General features: G+C 38.4%; 2 protein-coding genes across 8 annotated transcripts in view; one reads left to right on the top strand and one right to left on the bottom strand.

Moving 5' to 3' along the window:
* The window catches only part of TRIM37 (tripartite motif containing 37), a 148,314-nt gene extending 123,327 nt beyond the window's left edge, over positions 1–24,987 (top strand). For 5 of the 7 annotated variants that reach the window (XM_058703253.1, XM_058703255.1, XM_058703254.1 and 2 more), the window contains 3 exons: positions 7,925–8,035; positions 9,386–9,464; positions 10,082–10,663. In XM_058703253.1, the coding sequence (XP_058559236.1) occupies positions 7,925–8,035; positions 9,386–9,464; positions 10,082–10,100 (209 nt within the window). In that variant the 3' untranslated portion in view covers positions 10,101–10,663. Of the gene's footprint in view, positions 1–7,924; positions 8,036–9,385; positions 10,664–24,726 lie in introns of those variants that run through there. The other 2 variants (XM_058703251.1, XM_058703250.1) reach the window with 2 other exon arrangements.
* The window catches only part of PPM1E (protein phosphatase, Mg2+/Mn2+ dependent 1E), a 215,891-nt gene continuing 210,644 nt past the window's right edge, over positions 22,461–27,707 (bottom strand). Inside the window, exon 7 of the mRNA XM_058703257.1 lies at positions 22,461–27,627. Coding sequence (XP_058559240.1) covers positions 26,570–27,627 — 1,058 coding nt within the window. The 3' untranslated portion in view covers positions 22,461–26,569. The remainder of the gene's footprint in view (positions 27,628–27,707) is intronic.

Genomic DNA, 27,707 nt, shown 5'->3' with positions numbered 1-27,707 from the left:
GCTGTGATAAAAGTATATAGGGAGCTCAAAGATGTGTGTAATAATAAAAACAACATAATATTTACTAAGTCCTCATTATTATTAGAGACTGCTAAAGGCTACCAGATTTACCTTGTTTTTTCAATACATGCCTACATGATAGTTACTTTATTATCTTGATTTTATAGGTGAGTAAGCCCTAGTCTGGAGATGTAACTAAAGGGAGCCAAGATGGCAGAACAGCATGGAAGTTTTTTTGTGTGTCTTGCATCCATGAAATAGAGATGTAACTTACCTTACCCAAAGTCACAGAGTTAATAAATGGAAGGGCCAGAATTTGAACCCAGAGCCAGTGCTTTTTAGTAACCTAGTTCACCTTCAGAAAGATGATCCTAAGGGATGAGTACAAGTTAGTCAGGTGAAGACTAGTGAAAGATAGGGCCAGAATGGAGACAGATGACAGAACTTGAAGCATTACATTATATGTCCTACTTACAATTTGGAATTTGCACTTTGGGGTCTAAGCAAGAAGTAAGATAATAAAATTATGTTTTTAAATTTCTGTTCTAGGCACATTGTGGGGAATGGATTTGGGGTGGGGAAATGGATGTGGAATTAGGGGCAGGAAAACTGGTGAGAAGCAATGTTAAATTAATGTAGGTGCGAAGATGACTTTTACTTAATTTCAGCCTTAAGCTCGTAAGTTAACATTATCTTAGCAATTTTTCTATGTAAATAGCTACTTGGCACCAAAAACCCTGAAACTTTTTGACAACAGTTTCATTTCTTATTTAAAGATAATTATTGATAGCTTATCATAAACTACAGAAAGGCATTTAATTGTCCACCTTTAGGGTCTACCATGCACTTTCAAGTCTTTCAAATTCTGATATTTAGAGTAAAGTAGTCATGTGACCCAGTAATATATAAGGAGTGATATGATATAAAGAGCTCAGCACTGAGTAAGAAAAGCTGCTGTAAGCATTCCAATCAACAGTGCCACAGAAGTACATCCTTGCAGTTTGTTGGGACCTAAACAGCTTGTTTACCGCTGGAGTTCCAGGATAGGCAGTGAGAAGAAAACTAATGGATGAGGCTGGAAGAAGGGAATACAGTGGACAAAAGGAGCTCTGAGCCTTTTGGAATCTACTTTGTGAGAGGAGGAGAGTGGGGCCTTGCTGCTGTGGTAATATTCTATCAGCAGAAGCAATTCTCAAGAAACCTTTATTCTTTATACTTACAAGCCTTGGTAGGAAGTCAACAAATGGGTTTGTCTTGTATCCGTGCTTAGGAGACACAAGGCTCTTATTTGAGCACAATACCTAAGAAAATTTTCTGTGTCAGATTACTGTGGGTAAGTCATTCAGTCTGTCTGTCTGTCTGTCTGTCTGTCTCTTAAATCTTCCTAAAGAAACTTTAAGGGGTGCCTGGGTGGCTCAGTCGGTTAAGCATCTGACTTTGGCTCAGGTCATGATATCATGGTCCGTGAGTTCGAGCCCCGCGTCAGGCTTTGTGCTGACGGCTCAGAGCTTGGAGCCTGCTTCAGATTCTGTGTCTCCCTCTGTCTCTGACCCTCCCCCATTCATGCTCTATCTCTCTGTGTCTCAAAAATAAATAAACATTAAAAAATTTTTTTTTTAAAAAAAGAAACTTTAAAATAAAGCATTGTTTGTGTTACTGGCTGGGAATTTGGGACTACTAAGGAGGTCTGTTAAATATATTTGCCCATCAATGAGATGGTCTTCTTAGACATGACAGGCATTAGAGCTTTTTTCTAAGTGGGACCATATGGAACAACCTTACATTAATCTTGTCTTTAATGGCCTGATACTGAAAAGGTTGACACTACCCATATCCCTGTCAATGCTGCTGCCAGTTGATCCCCTCCCTGCAGAATTCTTGTAGGTAGACCAGTGTCTTCCTTGTGCAGTTTAAGACTGGAAAGAATATGCTCTGATTGAGCTCCTATTGAAGTAGCACAAATCTCTTTCAGTTAAGTCAAGGCTGTCAATATATCCATCCCAGGGAAAAGCCATGACATGCCTGTTACAAATCTTACTGGCAACCTGTCTAAGAGAGAAATACAGTTTGATACTCCAGCATAACTGATCCCTTTTGGGACATCGGTTAAGAGATTTTATGTAAGTTAACAAAAACTCAATTCGCTTAAACAAAAAGGAAGGTATACTGTCATATTAACATGAAGCCTCACATAACTGTGGTAGGGCAGTTTCAGGGTTGGAAAACTTAGATGTTCAGTGTTCTCAAGAACTCATTTTTTCCCCATCTTCCCCATCAGAGCACCTTAACATCCTCTTATATCTCATTAATCACTGGCAGAAAAAGGAAACTTGGCAAAGTCTATAAACATTTGGTTCTCCTCCTTGACCCATTCCATGTGGCCATATGGAAGAGGGAAGATACCAAACAGCATTGAGGTTCTGTATTAGAAAGGAGTGAGGCAGTGGTGCCCAGTGGCTTAGTCGGTTAAGCATCCGGTTCTTGATATTGGCTCAGGTCATCATCTCATGGTTCATGGGTTCAAGTCTGTTTTGGGCTCTGCACTGACAGCGTTGGAGCCTGCTTGGGATCCTCTGTGCCCCTCTCTTGCTTACTCTTTTTCAAAAAATAAATAAACATTAAGAAAAAAGAAAAGAGTGAGGCAGGTAAAACATTAGTGTCTGTTGCACCAAGTGGTGAATATATTTCCTAAGCATCTGAAATTTGAGCACCCATCAATAAGGGAGTTAGAACTAAAAGTACAGTACTAACAGTACTAAGCATATAGTGGATGCTCAAAAAATGTGGTAGGTGATATAAAAATATCCTACTTCAAATTTCACTGTAAGATGCAGATTTTGTTTTCTGCATTTAACATCTCTGTGGCATCTTACATTTAATGGTATCTTATAATTACTATCAATGAAAGCCAGTTTCTGAAAACCTATAAACACCTGGTAAGATTAAGAAAGGTCAAGTATTCCGACTTCTTAGAGTTGGTAAAATATCACTAATTTACTTAGGTAGGCAGTGGGTAGACATTGCAATATACGGGGCAAGGCACAGCATATAGCTTGTGGTCTGTTGACTGACAGCAGCTAATTTCATTTTTAAAAACAATGAAAGTGTTTGACCTTATGTTCACTCCCTCTCACTTATTTAAAAAATTTTTTTTCTTAAGTTTACTTACTTATTTTTGAGAGGTGGGGGGGAGAGAATCCCAAGCGGGCTCCACACTGTCAGCAAGGAGCCCGATGCAGGGCTCAAACCCACAAACCATGAGGTACCAAGAGTCAGGCGCTTAATTGGCTGAGCCACCCAGGTGTCCCTCCCTCTCACTTATTTAAAAAAAAAAAAAAAAAAATTTTTTTTTTTAATGTTTATTTAGTTTTGAGAGAGAGAGAGACAGAACCCAAGTGGGGAAGGGGCAGAGAGAGAGGGAGACACAGAATCTGAAGTAGGCTCCAGGCTCTGAGCTGTCAGCACAGAGCCTTACGTGGGGCTTGAACCCACCGACCATGAGATCATGACCCAAGCCAAAGTTGAATGCTTAACCGACTGAGCCACCCAGGTGCCCCCCTTCCCTCTCACTGATTGCAATGATTTGTGCAGGACCTGTTGACCCAGTATTGGGTATGGCCAACTATTAAGCTAGAGGTCAGGAGACCAATTTTGCTTTCTCATTACATTCACAAAGCTAGGGAACTTTCTTAAGTGTTCGTGGCCCTGTCTGGTACTATACAAATAAATAATAAGTTTATACTATACTTCATAGGAATCCAGTGAGTGGTATTCTAAGAAATAGGAAGTTTGGGGACCAAAATAATTCCCAACTTTTAAAGATATATAATGAATAAAGAGTTTGAAAGATTTGGGGAATTCCTGAGAATCCAGAGAATGATTTCCTTGTTTGTGAATCTGTCAGGAATTCAGAAACACTAGTTCTAGATCAAATTTATGCCTTTGCCTGGAATTTCAACCCACTTGTATAGTGGGTTTTAGTATTTTCAGCAACATTTCCGTGAAGGGCCACAAGGTGGAGGTGGTGCTTCATGGAAGTAGCTGGTTTGGTCTCTAAGGAAGAAGTATCGTACTTTGCTTTTTATAGCAGGAAAGTTTTAGTTCTCTTTGCTGAACAAGGAGATTTCAGAAATGTCCATACACCCAGCCTATGTCTTCTAAATATTTAAGGGAGAAATAGTACTACACAAAACTCTTCATGGAAACAAAAGAGGAAGAATTCACTGGTAAAGCCATTTGGGGCTATAGTTTTCTTCGTTGGAAGTTCTTTTAACTACAAGTTGTATTTCTTTAGTAGGTAAAATACTTATTCAGGTGATCTGTTTTTACCTGAGTGACCTTTGGTAGTTTGTGTCTATCAAAAAATTTCTTCATCTCATTGATGTTCTTAATTTCATGAGCATAAAGTTGTTTATTATCATTTTAATGTCTGTAGAATCTGTTGTGATGTCCCTTGTTTTATTCCTGATATTAGTAATTTTGTTCTCTTTTTCCTTAGTCTCCTTAGAAGCTTTTCAATTTTATTGATGTTTTTAAAGAACTAACTTCTTGTGTCACTGATTTCTTTTTCTGTTGTTTCCTGCAAATTTTATTTTTGTTCTATATTTCCTTTCTTTTATTTGCTTTATTTACTCTTTTTTCTGGTTTCTTAAAATAGATGCTTAGATCATTGAGACCTTTTACTTCTCTAATGTAAGCATTTAATGGTATAAATTTCCCTGTAAGCACTGCTATAGCCACATCTCCCAAATTTTGATGTGTTGAATTTTTATTTTCATTCAATTTAGAATGTTTTATTAATTTTGGAAAAATTTCTGCTCTTTTCTCTTAATGCATTGTCTGTCCTTTGTTTTTCTTGCTATCTGTGGCAGTGTTTGACACCAGTGGAACTATCACCATTTATCCCCTTATATTTTAACTGCTTTTTAATGATTTTCATTTTTCTATTTCTTTAATATTCTGTTTAATTTCCTTAGTTCTGTCTTTAAGTTTGCTAACCTCTTTTCCAACTTTGCTTAATCTATTAATATTTTAATTTTAATGACTGTATCTTTCATTTCTAGAAAGTCTGTTTAGTAATTTTTTAAGTTTCCTTTCTCATATTAAACAGGTCCTTATTTTTTTTTTCAACATTTTTTTTTTTTTATTTATTTATTTATTTTTTTGGGACAGAGAGAGACAGAGCATGAACGGGGGAGGGGCAGAGAGAGAGGGAGACACAGAATCGGAAACAGGCTCCAGGCTCCGAGCCATCAGCCCAGAGCCTGACGCGGGGCTCGAACTCACGGACCGCGAGATCGTGACCTGGCTGAAGTCGGATGCTTAACCGACTGCGCCACCCAGGCGCCCCACCTTATTTTAATTTATGAAAAAATCATGGTATTGTCCTTATATTTGTGTATTTCGCTTGACTCATTTCAGGTGGATTGCCCGCCTTTTTTGTTTTGTAAATTTTAATTAGAACACACCTTTCTAAGAATCTTTTTCTGCCTCATCTACCCCTCCCCTGAAAACATCCCCCCCCCCCCCGCGTGATAATTTATGACCTGGATTGTGGAAGCTTCCCTCCAGAGAAGTTTTTTGTGTTTTTTTTTTTTAATGTTTTAAGAGTATTCACAAGCACTTCTATATCTGCTCTAAAGTCTTTGTTAGATACTTCCAGCATCTCATTCATTTCAGCATTGATGTTTGTTGATTGTCTTTTCCTACGTCTTCATATGCTGAACTCATTTTGGATTGTATCCTGGATTCTTTTTTTTCTTTTTTAATCTGAAAGAGAGAGAGAGGAAACACGAGCAAGTGGGAGAGAGGGGCAGAGGGAGAGGGAAAGAGAGTCTTAAGCAGGCTCCACGCTGGGCTCCTACCACAGGGCTCCATCCCATGACTCTGGGATCATGACCTGAGCCAAAATCAAGAGTCAGACACTCAACCGACTGAGTCACCCAGGCATCCCGTATCCTGGATATTTTTAATATGTTATGAGATTCCGGATCTTATTTAAATCTGACAGTTTGGGGCACCTGGGTAGCTCAGTCAGTTAAGCGTCCGACTTAGCTCAGGTCATGATCTCACGGTTTGTGAGTTCGAGCCCTGTATCGAGCTCTGTGCTGACAGTTCGGAGCCTACAGCCTGCTTCAGATTCTGTGTCTCCCTCTCTCTGCCCCTCCCTTGCTCCCTCTCTCTCTCAAACATAAATAAACATTAAAAAAATTTTTTTAATGTTAAATCTGACAGTTTGGTGGTGGTACTTCAAATTCTGGTCTACACCAATATACCTGTTCCTGTTTACTTTTCAGTACCCTTAAAGAGCTGCTTCATGGATTCTGTCCAGGTTTTATAGCTTCATTTAGTGGGAAAGATGGAATGGAATGTGCTTGTTACTCCATCTTACCTAGAACCTTTACTCCAGAAGATTTTCCGTTTGCTTTATTCAAATAGCACTAGCTCCTGACCAATTTTTGTATTAATTTCCTGAGACTTAAACCTCAACTTTAAATCCCAAACCTAAATTAGGCACATAGGCCTTAGTTTGAATTCTGAGATCAGCTGAGCCCAGCAGAAACAGACAGGAGACTGTATTCCTATACCAGTAGGCAGACTTTTTCTAGTCCGTTCTTTCAAGAAGAATTTTAGCTTTATGCAGGGAAATAAGTTTCAGTCATTCAACTCCCTTTCTGTGGTGGGTCCAAGGGAATATTAAAGATGTTCACATCTAAATCTTGGGTTTCTGTGGCATCTGACCTGTTAGTTTTCCCTACCTGTTTGTTTTGGTACCTGTGTATTTGTCTTCTTTTTTTTTTTTTAACATTCATTTATTTTTGAGAGAGAGATACAGTGCAAGTGGGGGAGGGGCAGAGAGAGGGAGACGCAGAATCTGAAGCAGGCTCCAGGCTGTGAGCTGTCAGCGCAGAGTCCGATGTGGGGCCCAAACCCACAAGCCGTGAGATAATGACCTGACCCGAAGTTGGAGGCTTAACCAACTGAGCCACTCAGGCACCTCTCTCTTCTTTCTTTTAAATGGGCTGTTCATTAACATACCTTTTTTTATATTTTCTTTAGCATGTATAAGGGTTTATAGCAGGAAGATTTCCAGATTTTCTTGGTCACTATCTTGTTGAAAGAGAAGCACTTTCTATAGAATTCTTCTTTTTCTTTTTTCTTGTTTTAAGTTTATTTATTTATTTATTTTGAGACAGAGAAAGGGTAAGCACAAGTAGGGGAGGGGGTAGAGAGAGGAGGAGAGAGAATCCCAAGCAGGCTCCACACTGTCAGCTCAGAGCCCAACAGGGTGCTCAAACTCACAAATTGTGAGATTATGACCTGGACTGAAATCAAGAGTCAGATGCTTAACTGACTAAGCCACCTGGGTGCACTTAGAATATTTCATTTAAGAGTCAGTTGATGTACATAAAAACAAAATTGGAGGCCGAAATGGGATAGTAACTCATTTATTGCTAAGAGTTTTTGGAATTTCTTATATACACGCATATGTGTAAGTATAACTGTGTATTTATATAACATTTATGTGTTTTAGGCTAGAAACGATTACATCTATATTGAATCAGGATTAAAAGTTTCTATTATCTCTTATGACTCTAGAAAAAACTGTTTGCTTTGGAAAAAATATTCTCAATATAATGAAATTAATACTGGTTTCAAATTACTGCTTGCAGGTACTTTCCACTACTTGTGGAAAGGGCAATTTTAATCTTGAACAAAAATAAAACCACTGCTCTAAATAACTAATGAGAACTGAGGTTTGTGTGGTTACTTTTTTATTTGTTTTGTTTGGTGTCTTCCATTGTCTTGGGATCTAGGGTAAAATTCAGTAGGAATCTCAGTTTAGTGGGCGAGGAGACTTTGTTTTCCTTTCACTAGCAGTGGTTTCATTTCAGAAACATGTTCTCCCCTTCTTTCATGCCAGGAATGAGTAGTGACAGTGATATTGAATGTGACACTGAGAATGAGGAGCAGGAAGAGCACACCAGCATGGGAGGATTTAACGACTCTTTCATGGCACAGCCCCCAGATGAAGGTGCGGCACATGGTCTCATTTCACAGAGATTAATAAAACCATCTCTTCTGCTGCTATTGCTGCTGCTTCTTTTGCTTCTGCTGCTGCTTCTCTGCTGTTTCTGCTTCTTTTTCTTTTTTAATTATTGTCTTTTGTGAAACAATATTCTATGGGGTAAACTAAATGGTGAGTACTGAAAAAATGTGCTAGGTACTGTTTGGTCAGATACCTGCTGGATACTACTTAATGGAACGGGATCAGCAACCTGCTCTAGTGTATAGCCTGTAACCTAAGAATAGCATTTATGTTGTACAGAGCTTTTAAAAACAAAAACAACACTGAGAAGACTTTTCCATAGAGGCAGTCTGTAGCCTACAATACCTAAATATTTTCTATCTGCTCTTTTATAATAAGAAAATGCTTATCAACCCCTGGGGAGGGTTCAGATGTTATTAGATGTTAGTAGCCTAGCTTAATAAGGAAACTTTTTAAAATATTTTTTTTCTGACTTCTTAGAAATGCATTTAGTTGATGGAAGCATCATTTTTTAAATTTCCTCTTCCTCCCAAAATAGTTTTAGGAATAAAACTCACTGAGATAAAGTCATTGTTAGTATTTTTGTTTTGTTTTAGGAGTACCACATAATGATTTGATAGTATGTATGTATTGGGAAATGATTAACACAGTAAGTTTAGTTAACATCCATCACCCATTATTAATATTTTATCCAGAGACTTTAATGATCAGTCTTAGCATTCCTCTGCAAGATTTCCTGGAATGGCAACATTGTTAGGCTTATGCCAGTTTTCGGCATTACAATTTTACAGATTTCCCTGAAGTTCTAGTTTTTTTTGTTTTTTGTTTCCAAAATAGAGCTGAGCAGTTGATGGTTTTTAGGTATTATGACACTGTTAGTAATTTTCTATTTCTGAAAGAAGCAGCTAGATTTTGGGCACGTTATTTTGAGTGCTGATGGATTTTTTAGTGATATTTGCATGTGCAATTTAATTTGCCTTAAGATACATTTTAATGTTTACAAAGTCAGTCTTCAAAGTATATACATCATCATCATTTCCTGTTCCTTTCTTCAGTTGCTCCCACAGTGTCCCCAGGAGAACAAAGTTAGGCAGTGACTTTCATCTTCTAATTATGGGTATTACACATTTTACTTTTTCTTGTTTTTTTTTTTTTTTCCCTTTGTGCTTGCTTATACCTGATTCAGATAACAAATTTTCTATGAAAACAGAGGTTTGTCTACAACCCACGAATCTTTGTCACTTAACTAACATGCTTAAGAAGATCACTTAAAGACATGGAAAAGAAAATACTGGTCTTTAAAAACTGTTATCTGCTTTTAATTTTTTATATTAGATACGCATTCCAGTTTTCCTGATGGTGAACAAATAGGCCCTGAAGACCTCAGCTTTAATACTGATGGAAACAGCGGAAGGTAATTTTCAAATCCAGAGAACTGACTTGCAAGCTACCTTGACCCTGAGATTTGCTTTAGTTGGTGCTCAATTTGTCATCGGTCAGATAATCAGATTTGGTCTTATTTTTTTTCATCATCTCTACCTGAAATAGTATTTCTGAAACTTTAGAAAGTAGCACAATTGTAGTATATGACATTAGTACACAGGACAAAATTAGCAGTGTGGGAAGAATTTTGTGTAATGTAATGAATTAACAGTGTAGTCCTCAATTAATTTAGTAAATCAGTATATTCCTAAAAGGCAGTTTGTCTCCTGCAATAGAAAGGTGGTTAACTGCCGGACAGTGTACGTAGAGACCGTGCATGCGCTCAGTAACTTGCTCAGTCTCGGTACTCCTCTATCCTTGGCTAGATTCTCAGTTGTGTTTAAATGACCACTTTATAGTTTGGGTTTTAATCATAGTTTATAGCTTCATTAGTGCCTGTAAATTAGGGAAGAGAAAAATTACTTATGTATAGATTCTGCCCTGTAGATACTTTATGTGAATAAATAAAGCAAAAGTAGACTGAATCTCCTCTTTGGAGTATGTTGGCTGACTAAAAGTTAATTTATTTATCTTTTCTTGTTTGTTCAGGTGTAGACACACTGATTAATGGCATAATCTTTCTATTATATGACTTTTACATACAGAATTTTAAATGAGTTAAGTTCATGTGAATTGGTCATGTTCCATATGAACACATGGAAGATCATTTACAATTATTTCAGTTTTTCCTGCCTTTTATTAAACAGCTGTAGTGCAACAAGTAGTTTACAGCCCTCTTGTCTCTTTTATTTTCATCAGTTGGACATTGTTTTCAGTGTCCATATGTTTAAAGATTCCTACACATTGCACAGTGGTTTACATGAAACTGTGGTATAATGTTTACTTTCATACTTAATTAGCCCAAAATAATTGCCAAACTTTCCATTATGCTCCTGGATTTGTGTTTGAGCTGCTATAGCATTTGTGAAAAAATACACTGAAAGTTGGTAAGAGACTATTGAAGAAGCATGAATATAATACATGTGAGAGGCACCTCCTCTACTTATATTTTACTTAATGAAGATTGTTTGCTTTTCCATGTCTAATGTCTTGCCAAATTCTGTGATTCATGGTTGGCTTTTGTTCAAAACAGGTCGCACTTTTTGTTAATAAAATGAACTTGAGAAAATATTATGCCTCTGCAATTTATTAAAAGTGGGACAGGAAGTCCCCCACCCTTTTTTTTTTCCTATTCACATTGCCTGTGTACAGTTGAGGCTGTTAAGCTCTATAGACTGTTAGTAGTAAATGCATGAGGAAATTAAGACTTACTTATATTTTATACTCTTACACTCTTGGTAATATATATGATTGCTTTTTCTCCTTAAAAGCTAGTTGGAGGGGCGCCTGGGTGGCTCAGTCAGTTAAGCATCTGACTTCAGCTCAGGTCATGATCTCACGGTTCATGAGTTTGAGCCCCACGTCAGGCCCAGTGCTGACAGCTCGGAGCCTGGAGCCTGCTTCAGATTGTGTGTCTCCTTCTCTCTCTCTGCCCCTTCCCCACTCATGCTCTGTCTCTCTCTCTCTCAAAAATAAATAAACATTTAAAAAAAATTTTAAAGTTAGTTGGAAATATTTAAGTACTATAATCATGAGAAGTAAAAATTTAGCATTCACTTACTAACATGATAGTGTTGGTGTAGTGTCATGTAGTTATTAGGTAGTTTATCATGCAGTGCTCTAAAACATAACTAATACATTCTTTAACACATTTCAGTATCTCTTAGATAGAAATGTTTTTTGGTTTATCACATTTTGTTGACATTTTTTTAAAAAAAAAATTTTTTTTTTTCAACGTTTTTTATTTTATTTTTGGGACAGAGAGAGACAGAGCATGAACGGGGGAGGGGCAGAGAGAGAGGGAGACACAGAATCGGAAACAGGCTCCAGGCTCCGAGCCATCAGCCCAGAGCCTGACGCGGGGCTCGAACTCACGGACCACGAGATCGTGACCTGGCTGAAGTCAGACGCTTAACCGACTGCGCCACCCAGGCGCCCCTGTTGACATTTTTTTAATCCGACTTTTTGTTAACCTCTATACTGCATTGTAATAGATGAAGATATAAAGTAACAATTTTGCACCTTTAGTGTTGAGGGCAAACCATCGTACGGATTGATTAGTAGATTTTTTTTTTTTTAAGTTTATTTATTTTTGAGACAGAGAGAGACAGAGCATGAACGGGGGTCAGAGAGAGAGGGAGACACAGAATCAGAAGCAGGCTCCAGGCTCTGAGCCATCAGCCCAGAGCCCAACGCGGGGCTTGAACTCACGGACCGCGAGATCGTGACCTGAGCCGAAGTCGGACGCTTAACCGACTGAGCCACCCAGGCGCCCCGAGTAGATTTATTTTTTAATGAGTTTCATTAGTTGGAACCTGCAAACACAAATATGTTTGACTACTTTGAATCTCTCACTGTTAGCAGCTCTTTCTTCACTTTTATTTGATATAGAACTCAGTGTTTTCCTGTGTATCTTTATAATTTTATTTATTTTTAAAATATGGGAAACTACATGTGGTTAAGAATTAAGAGAAGCCTGAGAGTAGACTGCTCATTTGGGAAAATTTACTTGTAAAGCTTCTAGCACACATGATTTAATCATGAGATTCTCTTAGGTCATTAATCTACAGGGTAGCATTTTGAGGTATCTCTCTCTCATTTATTGGGAGGAGGTATACTTTTTTTTTTTTTTAAGTAGGCTTCATGCCCAGTGCAGAGCCTAAAGTGAGGCTTGAACTCACAACCCTGAGATCAAGACCTGAGCTGAGAACAAAAGCCAGATGTCTAATTTACTGAGCCACCCAGGCGTCTGGATATACTTTTTAAAATCATAGATGTTCTTAACCTTTGCTCTTAATTTTCATGACCTTGCAGTTTTTTTAGTGAGTGGATTCCCTAGAATAACATAGTGATATTTGGATCATGGTACATTTTTGTCTTAAGTATTTTTCTAGCTCTTCTGATGCTTTCAGGCTACGTATAAAAACAATCAGGAGTGCTCTCCTTATTTTGGATAAGTTGAGAGCTGGTTTAGACCATTTTATTTAAAAAAAAATTTTTTTTATATTTTGAGAGAGAGTGCAGGTGCTAGTGGGGGAGGGGCAGAGAGAGGGAGAGAGAGAATCTCAAGCAGAGCCTCACGTGGGGCTCGATCTCACAGACCCAAAGATCATGATCTGAGCTGAAGTTGAGTTAGATGCTCAGCTCACTGAGCCACCCAGGTTCCCCATAATTTTTTTTCTTTTTTTAAAAATATGGGGCTTCAACTCACGACCCTGTGATCAAGATCTGAACTGAGATCAAGAGTCAGAGGTGCCTGGGTGGCTCAGTTGGTTAAGTGTCCAATTCTTGATTTCTCCTTAGGTCATGATCTCATAGTTCGCGGATCAAGCCCTGCATCAGGCTCCACAGCCGGCGGCACAAAGCCTGCACGGGATTTGCTCTCTCCCTATCCCTCTGCCCCTATCCCACTCATGCTGTCTCTTTCTGGGAGAAAAAAAAAAAAGAGTCAGGGTGTTTGGGTGGCTCAGTCAGTTAAGCATCCGACTTCAACTCAGGTCATGATCTCGTGGTTTGTGAGTTTGAGCCCCAGGTCGGGCTCTGTGCTGACAGCTCAGAGCCTGGAGCCTGCTTCAGATTCTGCGTCTCCCTCTCTCTGCCCCTACCCCACTCGCATTGTGTCACTCTCAAAAGTAAACATTGGAAGAGGAAAAAAAGTCAGACATTTAACCCACTGAGCCACCCGGGCAACTGAAACCCTTTTAAATTGGTAGGATTTCAGTTTACTTTGATAGCAAGATTATTTTCGGTTGTTACAGCTGTAGGAAAATTGGAAAGTATTTGGTTCTTTACACTTGCACAAAAACTTTGTAGGGAAAATATTTGAGCTTAATTGTTGTATTCTCATGTATTTTAGGAAGCTAACTTATTCGTATATTCTGAGTCCATATTTAAGAATAAAGTCTATCTCTTGAAAAGCAAAAAATGCAAGGTTCTAAAGAGATGATATTGAACCTGCCCTCCTGGTATAAAATTCTCTGTTTTGTAATTAAAGTCGGAAACATGTTGTACCAAAAACCAAGAACTAACTGGTAGGTAACTAAAGGACAGAATGAGTACTCAAAAGCAGTTCCATTATGGTGAAGAAAATGATGCCTATTTTGTTGGGCTCCAGTTCACTTCAAGTAATTTTGTTTGTGAATTATAAAATGGTAAGAAATAGGCAGCATATATAAATTTTCAGTCCATTGAGAAAAATGGGATTCAGTTAACAAGTGTCTGCCATTCTCTCTAGGTAGACAACTACTGTCCTTGAGCCAAATCCCTACAGCTGTTTATTTTTGGAAACAAAGTGGTTTTGGAACATATTAATATCCTTTCATTTATAGTTTGTCAGTGACTGCTTTTGCCGTACAAAGGCAGAGCTGAGTAGCCGCTAAGGAAACCTGTTGGCTCCAGAGCCTCAAATATTTACTCTCACACCCTTTACAGATAACAATTGCTGGCTTCTGCTCTGTTGATATTAATGGGAACTTCATGGTTTTTTTAGTATAGAACGTTTATGTTTGAAAAAGCATGATTTTTAAATCAAAAAGGTGAACATTTGATTAGTTTTGTGTTTACTTTTGTGTGGGGTACTGTCCTGTTCTAGAATCATAAGAAGGCTGAAAGGGGCACCTGGGTGGCTCAGTTGGTTTAAACATCTAACTCTTGGTCTTGGCTCCAGTTATGATATAATGGTTTATGAATCCGAGCCCCACTTCACGCTTTGTGCCGTCAGTGCAGAGTCTGCTTGGGATCCTCTCTCATTCCATTGCTCTTGAAGACCAAACGATTTCAAAGGTGAAAGACCTGTTAGCATTTAGTAGTGCTGGATCTTTTTTTTTTTTTTTTTTAATGTTTGTTTATTTTTGAGAGAATACGAGCGGGGGAGGTGCAGAGATGGAGGGAGACACAGAAATGGAAGCAGGCTCCAGCCTCTGAGCTATCAGCATAGAGCCTGACACAGGGCTCGAACTCACCAACCACAAGATCATGACCTGAGCCAAAATCAGACGCTTAACCACCTTAGCCTTCCAGGCACCCCAGTAGTGGGATCTCTGAAAAATATAATTACTTTCCCAAATTCTAGTCATGTTATATAGTGAGTCTGCACTGAATTCCTCAGTGGTGCCAGGAAATCTTCCCTCTTCCTTGGGGTGATATGTCTGCTTTGGCTATGCTAGACTTTAGGTAGCAGTAAGAGGAGGAGAAGGCATAGGAGAAGGTACCAGTTCCTTTTCCCTCTTCGCATTGGTTGTTCATGATCTGGTCTGCAAGAGCAGTCCCCCCCTTTCACTCCCATTCTCCTACATGTAGCTGTCATCACCTGCAGTCTGTGCAAATCATGAGTAGTGGACATAAATTTCCAATGAGTTCCTCTACTGTGCTTCTACTTTCTGGCACTTTGTGTATCTTTTAAGTCTTTTCCTTCCACCATTACCTGGTTTCACTATTTTTTTTTTTTTTAAGTAAACTCTACCACCAACTTGGGGCTTGAACTCATGACCCCAGATCAAGAATCCCTTGCTCTACCATCTGAGCTAGCAAGTGCCCCCAGTATTTAGTATTTTTATTTCGTGTTTCTTTCCTAGAAAATTTCTTCTTAATGAATGTTTTCTCTTAAGCCAAAGGATATAGCAGTTAATGCTTGCAGTGTGCACAGACATGGTTTCTGGACAGCTTTGACCAACTGTGTCATTGAATCCTTAAGTAACCGTTGAGGTAGATGATTTGTGTGTCCTACCCATTTGTCAGAGAAACATGCAGTTTAGGGAGGTTAGGTGATTCTCTGAAGGTTCCACACCACTGGCAAGGATGGAATGAATTGCTGGTCTGGTACTTTTTTTAGTTCTTCACACTTGAACCAAATCCAGCATTTTTATACCTAATAATTTTAAAGCTCCAGATTTTCCTATTTTTTTAACTTTTTATTTTGGGGTAATTTTAGATTTACAAAGAGATACAAAAGTCCTGACAGAGTTCCCATATACCCATCATGCAGCTTTTACTCAGCTTCTGCTTTTGTTAACATCTTCTATAACTGTAGAATAGTAATCAAAACTAGGAAATTAGTCTTGTTTACAGTACTGTTAACTACAGAATTTATTCAGATTTCACCAGTTAATTTATTTTTTAATGTTTATTTTGGGAGAGAAAATGCACACATGTGAGCAGGGAGGTGAAGGGCAGAGATAAAGGGAGAGAGAGAATCCCAAGCGACTCTGTGCTATCAGCGCAGGGCCCGAAGCAGGGCTCGATCCCACAAACCACGAGATCATGACCATAGCTGGTATCAAGAGTTGGCTGCTTAACTGATTAAGCCGCCCAGACACCCCACCAGTTATTGTATTAATGTCCTTTTTCTGTTCCAGGATCCAGTCCAGCATCCCACATTGCATTTAGTTGTCATGTTTCTTTACTATCCTCTGGTCAGTGACAGTTCTCAAGTCTTTCCAGTTTTTCATGACCTTGATATTTTCGAAGAGGACCAATTATTTTATAGAATGTTCCCTTATTTGGGTTTGTTTGATGTTTTCTCATATTTAACTGAGATTAAGCATTATTGGGAAAACTACCACAGATGTGATATGCCCTTCTCATTGCAGTGTATCAGGGGCTATATATAGTGCAGGTATTTATTACTGATGACGCTAATCTCGATTAGGTGGTCAAGTTGGTGTTTGCCAGGATTCACACTATTTATTTACAGTTTTTCCCTTTGTAATTACTAAATATTTGAGGCAAATACTCTTTCTGCTTGAACTCTTACTACCTTTAGCACCTACTGGTGGATCTTGCCTACAACAATTATGACTGCAGTGTTCTAATTGTTTTCTATTTCCCTGTTCCTTATACATTTATTATTAGAATTTTGTAAGGAAAAGTCCCTTCTTTCCCATTTAGCTTTTTATTCGACCACTTATTTGTATCAGTGTGCACTCATGGATATTATTTTATTCTTTATGATCCAATATGTCATTATTTTAAAGTTCTCGTTTTGGCTATTGGAAGCTCTTTCAGGTTAGCTTTTGTATCCTTTTGTCATGTTCCTTCCTCCTCCTTTCCCTCTTCTCCCCCCACAAGATGCTCCAGGCTTATCTTGTCTTTCCTCTGCCTCTTTTTATGGACAGTGGTATTTAAAAAGTAAGATTGGGGTGTTAAGGTGTGCGTGTTGTTTCTGGAGTGTCACTGCTTCTAGTCCTTATCAATGGAGAGAATAGGAAACCACCTGTATACTTAGTCATGCGAACATCTCTACGTCTTTGTATATGTATGTATATGCAAATATGTTTTAAGAAGATAAATCATGAGTCTGTAATTGATGCCTACAACACCAGTCCCAACTCCATAGTGCTCATTATAGCCTTCCCTTTTATTATAGCTTTCTCTAACAGCCTGTCTCTCATTAGCTATAGTATATTTATTTTTTAAATGTTTATTTATTGGTTTTGAGAGAGGGTGTGTGTGTGAGCAGGAGAGGGGCAGAGAGAGAATCCCACGCAGACTCTGCACTGTCAGCACAGAGCCCAATGTGGGGCTTGATCCCACCAATCACAAGATCTCGACCTGAGCTCTGAAATCAAGAATTGGACATTCAACCGACTGAGCCACCCAGGCGGCCCAGCTACACTATATATACTTACTTGTTTAACTGTAATATATAAACCAAGTAGTTTCGGAACTGTTGACCTACCTATACCTTTGTGAGGAACAAGTTTACCAACTACAGGGCAGTGCTGGTTTACAGTTTTTTGTTTTTAGCCTTCAGTATCCTGTCATTTTCCCAAAGTTATTTAGGTCCTAAGATTCAGAGTTACATTCATTCTTTTCTGCACCATCCTCTTCAGTGTGATTAAATGATTCATTTGTGATAAAGAAAGATTCATCTGTTATAGCCTGCATTTTGTCCTCCCCACATATCCTGGTTGATTTCTAAATTTACACACATTAAAATTTAGTCTTTGTGGTACAGTGCAGTTCTGTGGGTTTTGACAAATACAGAGTTGTGTATCTGGCACCATAATAACTGCATAAAACAGTTCAGTTACCCTCAGAGTTCCCTTGTGTTAAGTAAATCCTTCCCACTGCCCCCCACAACTCCTGGCAACCATGATCTGTTCTCTGTCCTTTTAATTTTCCCTTTACCAGAGTGTCATAGCCTTTCACTTAGCAAAATGCATTGGGTTTCATCCATGTTGTATGAATCAGCACTTCCTTTATTGCTGAGTAGTAGTTCACTGTATGGGCGTACCACTGTTTATTTACCCATTGAAGGACATTTGGGTTATTTCCAGTGATTATGAATCTTATAAACATTTGTGTGTAGATTTTTGTGTGAACGTGAGTTTTCATCCTCTAGAGTAATTAATACATGCCTTGGAATGGGATTGCTGGGTGTGTGATAAAGATCTGGCTGGTCTTTGTCTCTGGTTCCTGGGGTGCATAGTCCGTGGAATGTCCTGAATGATAGAATTGTCTTTGTTATTTATGGTGGGTCCTGATAGCTTATGCTAATGAGATAATTCAGGAAGGGGTCTGGCATGTTAGAAAGACTGATCATGTGATTAGAGGATTGGGGTTCATAGTCACTTGATATCAGCCTGAATAGTTCAGGCTCATTGCCAGTGAGTCTGTCATGCTTACTTTATGAAATCCCAATAAAATCTCTGCATACTGAAGCTCAGATGAGCTTCCCCAGTAGGCAGTACTCTGTATTGTCATCCATAGTTGTTTCGGGAAGATAAAATACTCTGGTGGGGCGCCTGGGTGGCTCAGTCGGTTGGGCGTCCGACTTCGGCTCAGGTCATGATCTCACAGTTCATGAGTCTGAGCCTTGCGTCGGGCTCTGTGCTGACAGCTCAGAGCCTGGAGCCTGCTTGGGATTCTGTGTCTCCCTCCTTCTCTCTCTGCACCTCCCCTGCTCATGCTCTGTCTCTCTCTGTCTCAAAAATAAATAAAAACATTTAAAAAAAGACTTTAAATGCTTTGGTCACAAGGAAGCTTCACATTAGGACTCTCCTAGACCTGACTGTATGCATCTTTTCTTTTGCCTGGTTTTGATCTTTTGTATAATAAAACTATAAGTATTTCCCTAAGTTCTATGAGTTGTTCTAGCAATTGTCAAACCTGAGGGTCATTCAGGACATTCCAAAGAGTATGTATCCTTGGATACCTACTTTTCCAGAAGTGGCACTGCCATTTTACATTACTAACAGCAACATGTGAGAGTTCTAGTTGGATCTTACAGACACTTGGTACTGTCAGCACTTTTTAATTTTAGCCATTCTAATAAGTGATACTGGTTTTGCTAATATTTTGCTGAGGATTTTTTCATCTATATGCAAGAAGGATATTGGTATGTATAGTTTTCCTGTCTTCATTCTATTTGGTATCAGAGTAATGCTGACCTTAAAAAATTAATCTTTTCTGGAAGAGAATTATAGAATTGGTGTTATTTATTCCTTAAATGTTTGGTAGAATTTACCAGTGAAGACATCTGGAAGAGATTTGTTTTTCCTAGGTGTGTGTTTCGAGTATTTATCCTGCTATATATTCTGTGAGCTTCCTGGATCTACGATTTGATGTCTGTGATTTAAATTTTTGGAAATTTTCTTGCTATTATTCAGATATTTCTTCTGCCCTATCTTTCTCTTCTCCTTTTAGGATTCCAATTATATGTATATGTTAGACTGATATTGTCCCACAGCTCTTATATGTTCTCTTCTGGGATTATTTTGTTTTCATTTTTCCTTCACTGTGTGTGTGTGTGTGTGTGTGTGTGTGTGTGTGTGTGTGTGTGTGTTTCAGTTAGGGTAATTTACGTTGATTTATCTTTAAGTTTACTGATCTCTCCTCAGCACTGTTCAATCCACTGATGAGCCAGTCAAAAGCATTCATCATCTCTATTACAGTACTTTTCATTTCTAGCATTTTTATTTATAGTTTCTTTGCTAAAACCACCTATAAGATCTTGCATATGTTGTCCACCATTTCCATAACATATTAACCATAGTTTAAAATTTTTTTTAATGTTTATTTATTTTTGAGAGAGCACTCAAGTGGGAGAGGGGCAGAGAGGGAGGCAGACACAGAATCCGAAGCAGGCTCCAGGCTCCGAGCTATCAGCACAGGGCCCAACATGGGGCTTGAATTCATGAGCTGTGAGATCATGACCTGAGCCAATGCTTAGCTAACTGAGCCACCCAGTCACCCCTAGCCTTAATTATTTTAAATTCTCTGTCCCAAAATCTTGGTCCTATCAGTCTGCTTCTTCTTTCCTTTCCTTTTTTATTTTTTAATGTTTGTTTATTTTGAAAGAGTGCAAGGGTAGGGAGTGCAAGAGTAAGAGTGCAGAGAGAGAGAGGGAGAGAGAAAATCCCAAGCAAGCTCCATGCTGCCACTGCAGAGCCTGATGCAGGGATTGATCCTACAAACCCATGAGATCATGATCTGAGTCAAAATCAAGAGCTGGATGCTTAACCTGCCTGCAGAAGTCAGTGCTTCTTTTTTGTTTTTGTTTCAGAATTGTGTATTTTTTAAATTGATACATAGTCGATACACAGTGTACAACATAGTAATTCAACATCTCCATACATTATGCTGTATGTTCACAAGTGACAGAGCTACCATCTGTCCCCATACAACACTATTACAATACCACCAATTGCATTCCTTACGCTGTACCTTTTATCCCTGTGACTTATTTATTCCGTAACTGGAAACCTAGATCTCCCACTCCCCTTCACCGATGGCCATACTACCCTCTTCTCTGGCAACCGTCAGTTCTCTGTATTTATGGGTCTGTTTCTGCTTTCTGTTGTTTTAGATTGCACATAGATTGTTCTCTGGCTTACTTCATTTAACATGATATCCATTGTACATCCATGTTATTGCAGATGGCAAGACTGCAACCCTTTTTATATCTGTGTAGTATTCCTGTGTGTGTGTGTGTCACATCTTTTTTATCCAATCATCTGTCAATGGACAGACACTTGGGTTGCTTCCCTATCTTGGCTATTGTAAATGGTGCTGCAGCAAACAGGAGTGTATGTATCTTCTTGAATTAGTGTTTCATTTCTTTTGGGTAAATACCCAATAGTGGAATTACTAGATCACATGGTAATTCTATTTTACATATTTTATTTTTTTTTAAGTAATCTCTACACCCACTGTGGGGCTTGAACTCATGACCCCAAGATCAAGAGTCACACACTTCTCCCAACTGAGCCAGCCAGGCACCCCAGTAATTCAATTTTTAGTTTTTTCTTAAAGTTTATTTTTCAGAGATCATGCAAGTGTGCGCACATGAGCAGGGAAGGGTGAGACAGAGAGGGAGACAGAGAATCCCATGCAGGCTCCACACGACGCAGAGCCCAGTGCAGGGCTCAAACCCACCGTGAAATCATGACCCGAGCCAAAATCAAGTCAGACACTTAACTGATTGATGGAGCCACCAGGCACCCAATTTTTCATTTTGGGGGGAATTTCCATTTTGTTTTCCACAGTGGCTACACCAGTTTACATCCCACCAAGCATGCATGAGGGATCCTTTTTCTCCACATACTTGCCAATATTTGTTATTTCTTGTCTGTTTGATACTAGCTATTCTGATGTCATATATCTCATTGTGGTTTTGATTTGCGTTTCCCTGATGATGAGTGATAACGGAGTATCTTCTCATGTGTCTTTGCCATCTGTATGTCATCTTTGTAATGTGTTTGGGTACTCTGCCAATATTTTATTCAGAATGTTTTCTTGATGTTTAGTTGTATACGTTCATTATATATTTTGAATATTATCCCTTTATCAGATATGTCATTTGTGAATATCTTCTCCCATTCAGGTTACCTTTTCATTTTGGTGATAGTTTCCTTCAATGTGCAAGTGCTTTTTATTTTAGTGAAGTCCCCATAGTTCACTTTTGCTTTTGCTCATCTTGCCTGAGGAGACAGATCTAGAAAAAAGTTGCTAAGGCTCATGTTAAAGACATTATTGGGGCGCCTGGGTGGCTCAGTCGGTTAAGCATCCGACTTCAGTTCAGGTCACGATCTCACAGTCCGTGAGTTCGAGCCCCGCGTCGGGCTCTGGGCCGATGGCTCAGAGCCTGGAGCCTGCTTCCAATTCTGTGTCTCCCTCTCTCTCTGACCCTCCCCTGTTCATGCTCTGTCTCTCTCTGTCTCAAAAATAAATAAACGTTAAAAAAAAAAAAAATTAAAAAAAAAAGACATTATTGCCTATGTTTTCTTCTAGGTTTTTGGTGTGGTTTTGTTTTTGATTTCAGGTGTCACATTTAGGTATTTAATCCATTTTGAATTTATTTTTGTGTACCATGTAAGAGTGACTGTGGTCCAGTTTTCTTACCACCATTTACTGAAGAGACTGATGTTTCCCTCTTGTATAGTTTTACACCTCCTTTGTCACACATCGACTGGGTTTCTGGGCTTGCTCTGTTCTCTTCCACTGATCACTAGGTCTATTTTTATGCCAGTATCAGTACGATACTGGTTTTGGTTACTACACCTTTGTAGTATAGCCTGAAATCTGGGATTGTGATACTTCCAGCTTTGTTCTTTCTCAAGACTGCTTTGGCTGTTAAGGGTGGCTGGTTCTGATGATTGCTTCACTCTTCAGAATACATTTTTTTTTTCATATGGTTCTGTATAGTTTGTTGAAAGTGACCTATCATATGTAGGGCAGTAGATAGTTTGGAGAATTGTTTTTACATCTAAACACAGCAGGCCTTTCCTCCTGCTTATTAGACTTGTATAGCAGAGTCTGAATTAATCTAGGTTAGGAGTATGTGCTTGGTTTGAGGTTCTTCGTTGCTATGATTAACCTTAGCAATAAATAACTTATCTTTCCTTTGAATAAAAAGACAAATGACTAGTGGTTTTAAATTGTTGGGTTTTATTAAGGTATTGGCAATATTTCCACATATGTCTTAACCTGAATGAATAGTTTTAATAAAATAGGAAGGATCACTCATGATTACAACTGAACTCATAAGTGAGCTGTAGAGCAGGTTTGTAAATTGTTAAATTTACTTGGTAAGAAATGATTCACTTCATTCGCTTCACTCCATAGAGAATTCTTTGCAGAGTAATGTCATGAACAAGGGAACAAAGCCTGTCTCTCATCAAAGAGCACCTAGAGTAAGAGTTAACAATGATGTATCTGTGGATTATCTAATACATCAGAGTTTATTAAAGTATTTCCTTTTCCAGAACAACTGCTGTGTCAATCTGGAGTTCCCTATTTCCTATTTTCTAATTAATACAATAAATAGTCTTCAAAATAGAAGATAAAAAATACTGCTAAGATGAAGTAACAATTACTTTTCAACACAGTACCATTTGGAAAATAGTCATGTGATAATACTGGTGGTATCTTGTTTTGAAGAAAAACATTTAAGCTATTCACAGGTTAGAACAGAAGAGTGGGTAATTTATCCTTTAATATCACATGGTTTTAAAAGGTGAAAAAAGTACGTTCTTTTGCTAATTTAAGACTCAAAGAAAAAGTGTCCAAAATTACGATGTGACCAAAACTATATAGTATCCCCCTTCATGGCCTTGCGTAGGTGAGAATGGTCATTGAGTGAATAAATTATGTTTAAACACCAAAGTAATAATTTACAAATCACTTTCTCACAAAGCCTTGGCAAGCCTTTGATGGAGAAGTACTTGAACCACAGCAGTTTTATCTGTAAACACTGAACTTCTTTATGCATCATTTTCGTCTGCCCATCGGATGTTGCACTTTTTACTGGCACAGTGTTCCAACAATGGAGTATGGTTGTCATGAAGATACAGCGTGACACTATACCACCACGTTGACATTATACCACTATAAATGTGGTCAGAATCAGACTCAGTGTTGACATTGACATTGTTGACACTGTCCTTGGAAAAGGTGTTACTTTCAAGGATCCTCCTACTTAAATGCAATAGTAACTTTAGTCTTACTACTTCAAGGACAGTGGATGGCACTTCTAGGTAAAGTAAAGGTATATACATGTGTGTTTCCACCATCCCCTTTAGCACAGATATAAGTGGGATTAATAGCCCCAGTGTTTGGTGCTGTAATGTTGCTAAACCTCAGATATCCCTCAAAAGTACACATCTAGAAAGTGAACAAAGGAAACCCTAAATTTAGGGACTGATTCCCTTTGAAACTCACAGTGAATGTACAAGGAGTTTGTAAGGACTTCATTTGGTAACCTGAAGTCTGTTTCCCTAACAAGTACTACACTTTCTTGTTTATATTTGTTTTACTATTTCCTATTCTAACAAGACTTTAGCAGGCAAACAAATTGATGCATATCATGTTAAATTGAAAAAGGGATACTGTCACTCTGAAGGACTGAGTGTAGAATTTTCACCACCACTAAATTACACAGTTAAAAGTACAAAACACATAATTCACAGACTATTACCTCAGCATTAACAGTTAATATATATTATATATACTTTTATATCTAATATTTTTACAATCACCAGATACACCATCATTAAATACAAGTTACAGAATGTGTAGATACCATTAGTTAGAGGGGTACTTATTGCTTACATTAGCAAGCAGCAAATAAGGGCACAGGATTTGAACTCGAAGGGAACTACTTTCTATCACCAGTGGCATTAAGATATAACACTGCATTTCACAAAGCACTGCTTTTTACCTAGTTTATAGAATCAAGAGCAGCATATATCATACCAATAACCACTACTTTAATGTAGAATTTTAAAGGATTTACCTTACAAATGGTACCTAACTACTCTATAAATATGCATGTTGTGAACAAATGAGTTGCTATTTTTCACAATATTGGTTTATAACTTGACCACACTAGAACTACTCTGCTTTATTTTCTAGAGGGCTACTGGTATGAAAAATGGAACTGCTTATATAGTCAGATCTACAAAATTCAGACCCTTAAAAGTGTGGTCTATTCATCCGAGTTTCATCCAACCATTTTTCCCCACTGAAAAAATCTATCATTTGTATCTTCTTTCCTTTCACCTTCTTTATTCTGATCAAACACAGTAGCAATGGACAACTACAGAAAATCTTAAAAATTTTTTTTTTAATTTAGGTAAGTGCTTTGGACTATAATGTGTACCAATACTCTGCTGCCTGTTTTCTTGTTTCCTTAGATAATTTGATTTGAAACTGACTCTTCACCTGATGGGTTGTTAACAAGATCTAGGCTTCAGAAAGTGACAGATGTGAGTGAGGTCCGTATATGGGGGTAAACATCAGGTTAGTGAAAATTCTGGTACTATAGTTGGAGCCATGTTTACTTCCTCCTTTTTAGCCACGTGTCAGAAGACTTGAGAAAAGAATAAATGACTTCAAGAGAAATACTGAAAATCTTACAAATTCTTAAAAATAAAATGTATAGGTTAACAATCTGATCATTGCTGAAGTTTTTATGTATTTGATATAGCTATACTGGCATCCAAAATACGCTGCAGTCCTTTGTTTTTAAAATCTAGGAATCTGAGTCCTCCATTATGGGTCTGGGGAACATAAAGTAACAGTATTATTCTATAAAAAACACAGGCAGTGGACATTTTTCAGCAAGAACATTTGGTGCCTCCCAGTGTTGTATGTGAGTGGGCAGCTCCTGTCCATGGTGTGGCTGGTCCACGGTTGACTAGGGGAAGGTAAAAGGTCATGTGGTATTATTCATGATTCTCAAGAGAATCAGAGGCAGCTTCACAGAATGAATCTGCTTATTAGTTTATTTGCTATCTTTAAAGATATGCTTCTAGCTTGAAACTACAGAAATGGCAAAACAGACAAATTATCAAATATAAGTAACTATACTGAAATGAGAAAGACGTCCTCTCTGCAGTCTGAAGTGGCATGTAGCAGGACTCTGGAGCATCTCCATTTGTAACTAGATAGACCTCAGTCTCCGTTCTCTGCCTTCTCCTTTGCACTTGGCCTCTCTGGGCTGACTTTGGGCAGTACTTTCAACCTCTTTCATACCAATTATTTCATTCCCTTGGGGAAAACAATTTTAGAGAAGTTAAAACCAGTATTTTTCATTCACCAAAACCAGTTTTTATTTTTGTAGTAGTGTATGCTTTTGCTGTCTGTGAACTTAAAAAAAGGCAGAAAAAATAGAAATACTGTTTTTCTTTTTTAAATGGTAACTTGATTCTAGTATATTTGTACCTAACATCATCTCCATTAAATCAGTTTTATTCCTGAGATGAAGGTACAGTGAAAAAACATATTAGCATCATAGGTTAAAACCAGTTGACAGCAGTCTAAAATGACAAATAATAAAAATTCTGCCAAAAGCACCATAACAGGTTATGAAACTCCCAAATAGCTACACAGCCCTAGGAAATACTTTTTAATTCAGAAAATTTTCATAATCTTTTATGTTACAGGAAAAAAAAAATCAGTATATCTTTTTGACTGTATACCACCTCACAAGTCTGAAAATATGACACTTTTATACTAGTTTTCTGCTTTCACTGTAACCAATTAAAACCCATATGGCTTTTAGTCTTTTACCAACCAAAAAAAAGAGGGGAGGGGTTCCCTCACAGTCCCCAGTCTTAAGGAACATCCCCCAGTTAAATCTAATTCTGCATTAGGTTTCCCATAGATATATTAGGCACATCAAACCAGATATCACCTGCGTTCAGATTTCAACATTAGATATCCTGACTAAAATAACTCACAAGCTTCCACTAGTGATGTGAAGGGTAGTAAAGTGGGGATTGTATGTAGGTGTGGAGACACATCACAGGGACCAGTTGTATAATTTTGCTAGTGAAACCGCCAATACTTTTTTTTTTTTTTTTAGACTGGAAACACTTTTGGGTTTTCTAGAGATCTATTTACATTTAAGAATTGAGCCATCCATGGTTTCATAATGAAGCACATATATTTCAGAAATGTCTACCTTGTTTCTACTCTGATAGTGGTGTTTTTATTGGGGGAGAGCTAGCTAGCCTACTTTAAAGAGAGAAAGTATTATATTTTATAGCTCCAAGGAAGACCTGGGTCTGGAATATCATTACTCTTTCTGAGCTTCCTCATCATGTTGGCACTGTATCCTTTCCAAATATTTTGCCTCCATGGCAGAAAACTTCTTAACATCCTATTTCTCTTCCCACTTTGAATAAGTGAGGACAGACCAGTGCCTATTTTGTGGGAAGGCTCTTGAGCAGACATAAATGAATACAACTTTGTATTAAACCTGAATCCATACCATCTCTTTGAATAATGATAGCGTAAATGAGACAATCTGGAAACTCTCTTTCCCAGGAATTTGAACTGTTCATTTTCCAACCTAGGACAGACAGGAGATAAGCTCTCCATTCTGTATATCTGCTGCCCTGTTGAACCCAAATTAAAAGAGGGAAACTCTCCAGCACCACTTTGTTCAGGCAGTGATGATTGAACTGATTTTTTCTCCATTATTAGCTCATTAGTAAGATTTGCCTTCTTTGGTGCACCAGAACCAAACATCTCAATTGGTGGCAAAAACTGGGCACTGTGAGGTTTGTTTGCTTCTATTTGTGTGAGATCTAGGTAGCCTGGGTCTTCCAGCACGTTGATTTGGGACCCTGGGCTCAGGCTAGTTCTATCAGTGAATGAATCCACACGCCCATCATAGCCTAGATCGGCTGGTGCTGAGCACTGGTGCTGAGGCCAAGGGCGTTTGCACTCTCCATGATTCTCCTTATCATCCCCACCATCTTCTTGCCCTCCTTGAAAAGAGTTCTCTGTCCAATCTGATTCCTCACTAACATTTACAGCTTTGTTCATGTCCCTCAGGAATACCACAATAACAGTGATGTTATCACTTGACCCAGCATCACGAGCTGATGCGACTAATTTGTGGGCAACCATGCTACTGTCTCCATTATTCTCCTTCAGGTGGTCAGACACAACTTTCACTGCCTCATCAGGGTTCACGGTGTCATAGAAGCCATCACAGGCCAGAATGAGGTAGTCTTCAGTTCCATCCAAAACAGTAGAGGCAGAATCTGCATCCCCACAGATATATGGCTTATGTTCAGCATCTCCTGTGGGAATTAAAAAGTAGGTCAAATTTACCTTGTATGTTTATAGGAATGTTTATGGCCAATGCTGTGACTGATCATAA

Source organism: Neofelis nebulosa, chromosome 16, assembly GCF_028018385.1.
Source record: "Neofelis nebulosa isolate mNeoNeb1 chromosome 16, mNeoNeb1.pri, whole genome shotgun sequence".
Classification (NCBI taxonomy): Eukaryota; Metazoa; Chordata; class Mammalia; order Carnivora; family Felidae; genus Neofelis; species Neofelis nebulosa.
This window is presented reverse-complemented; position numbering and strand designations above follow the sequence as displayed.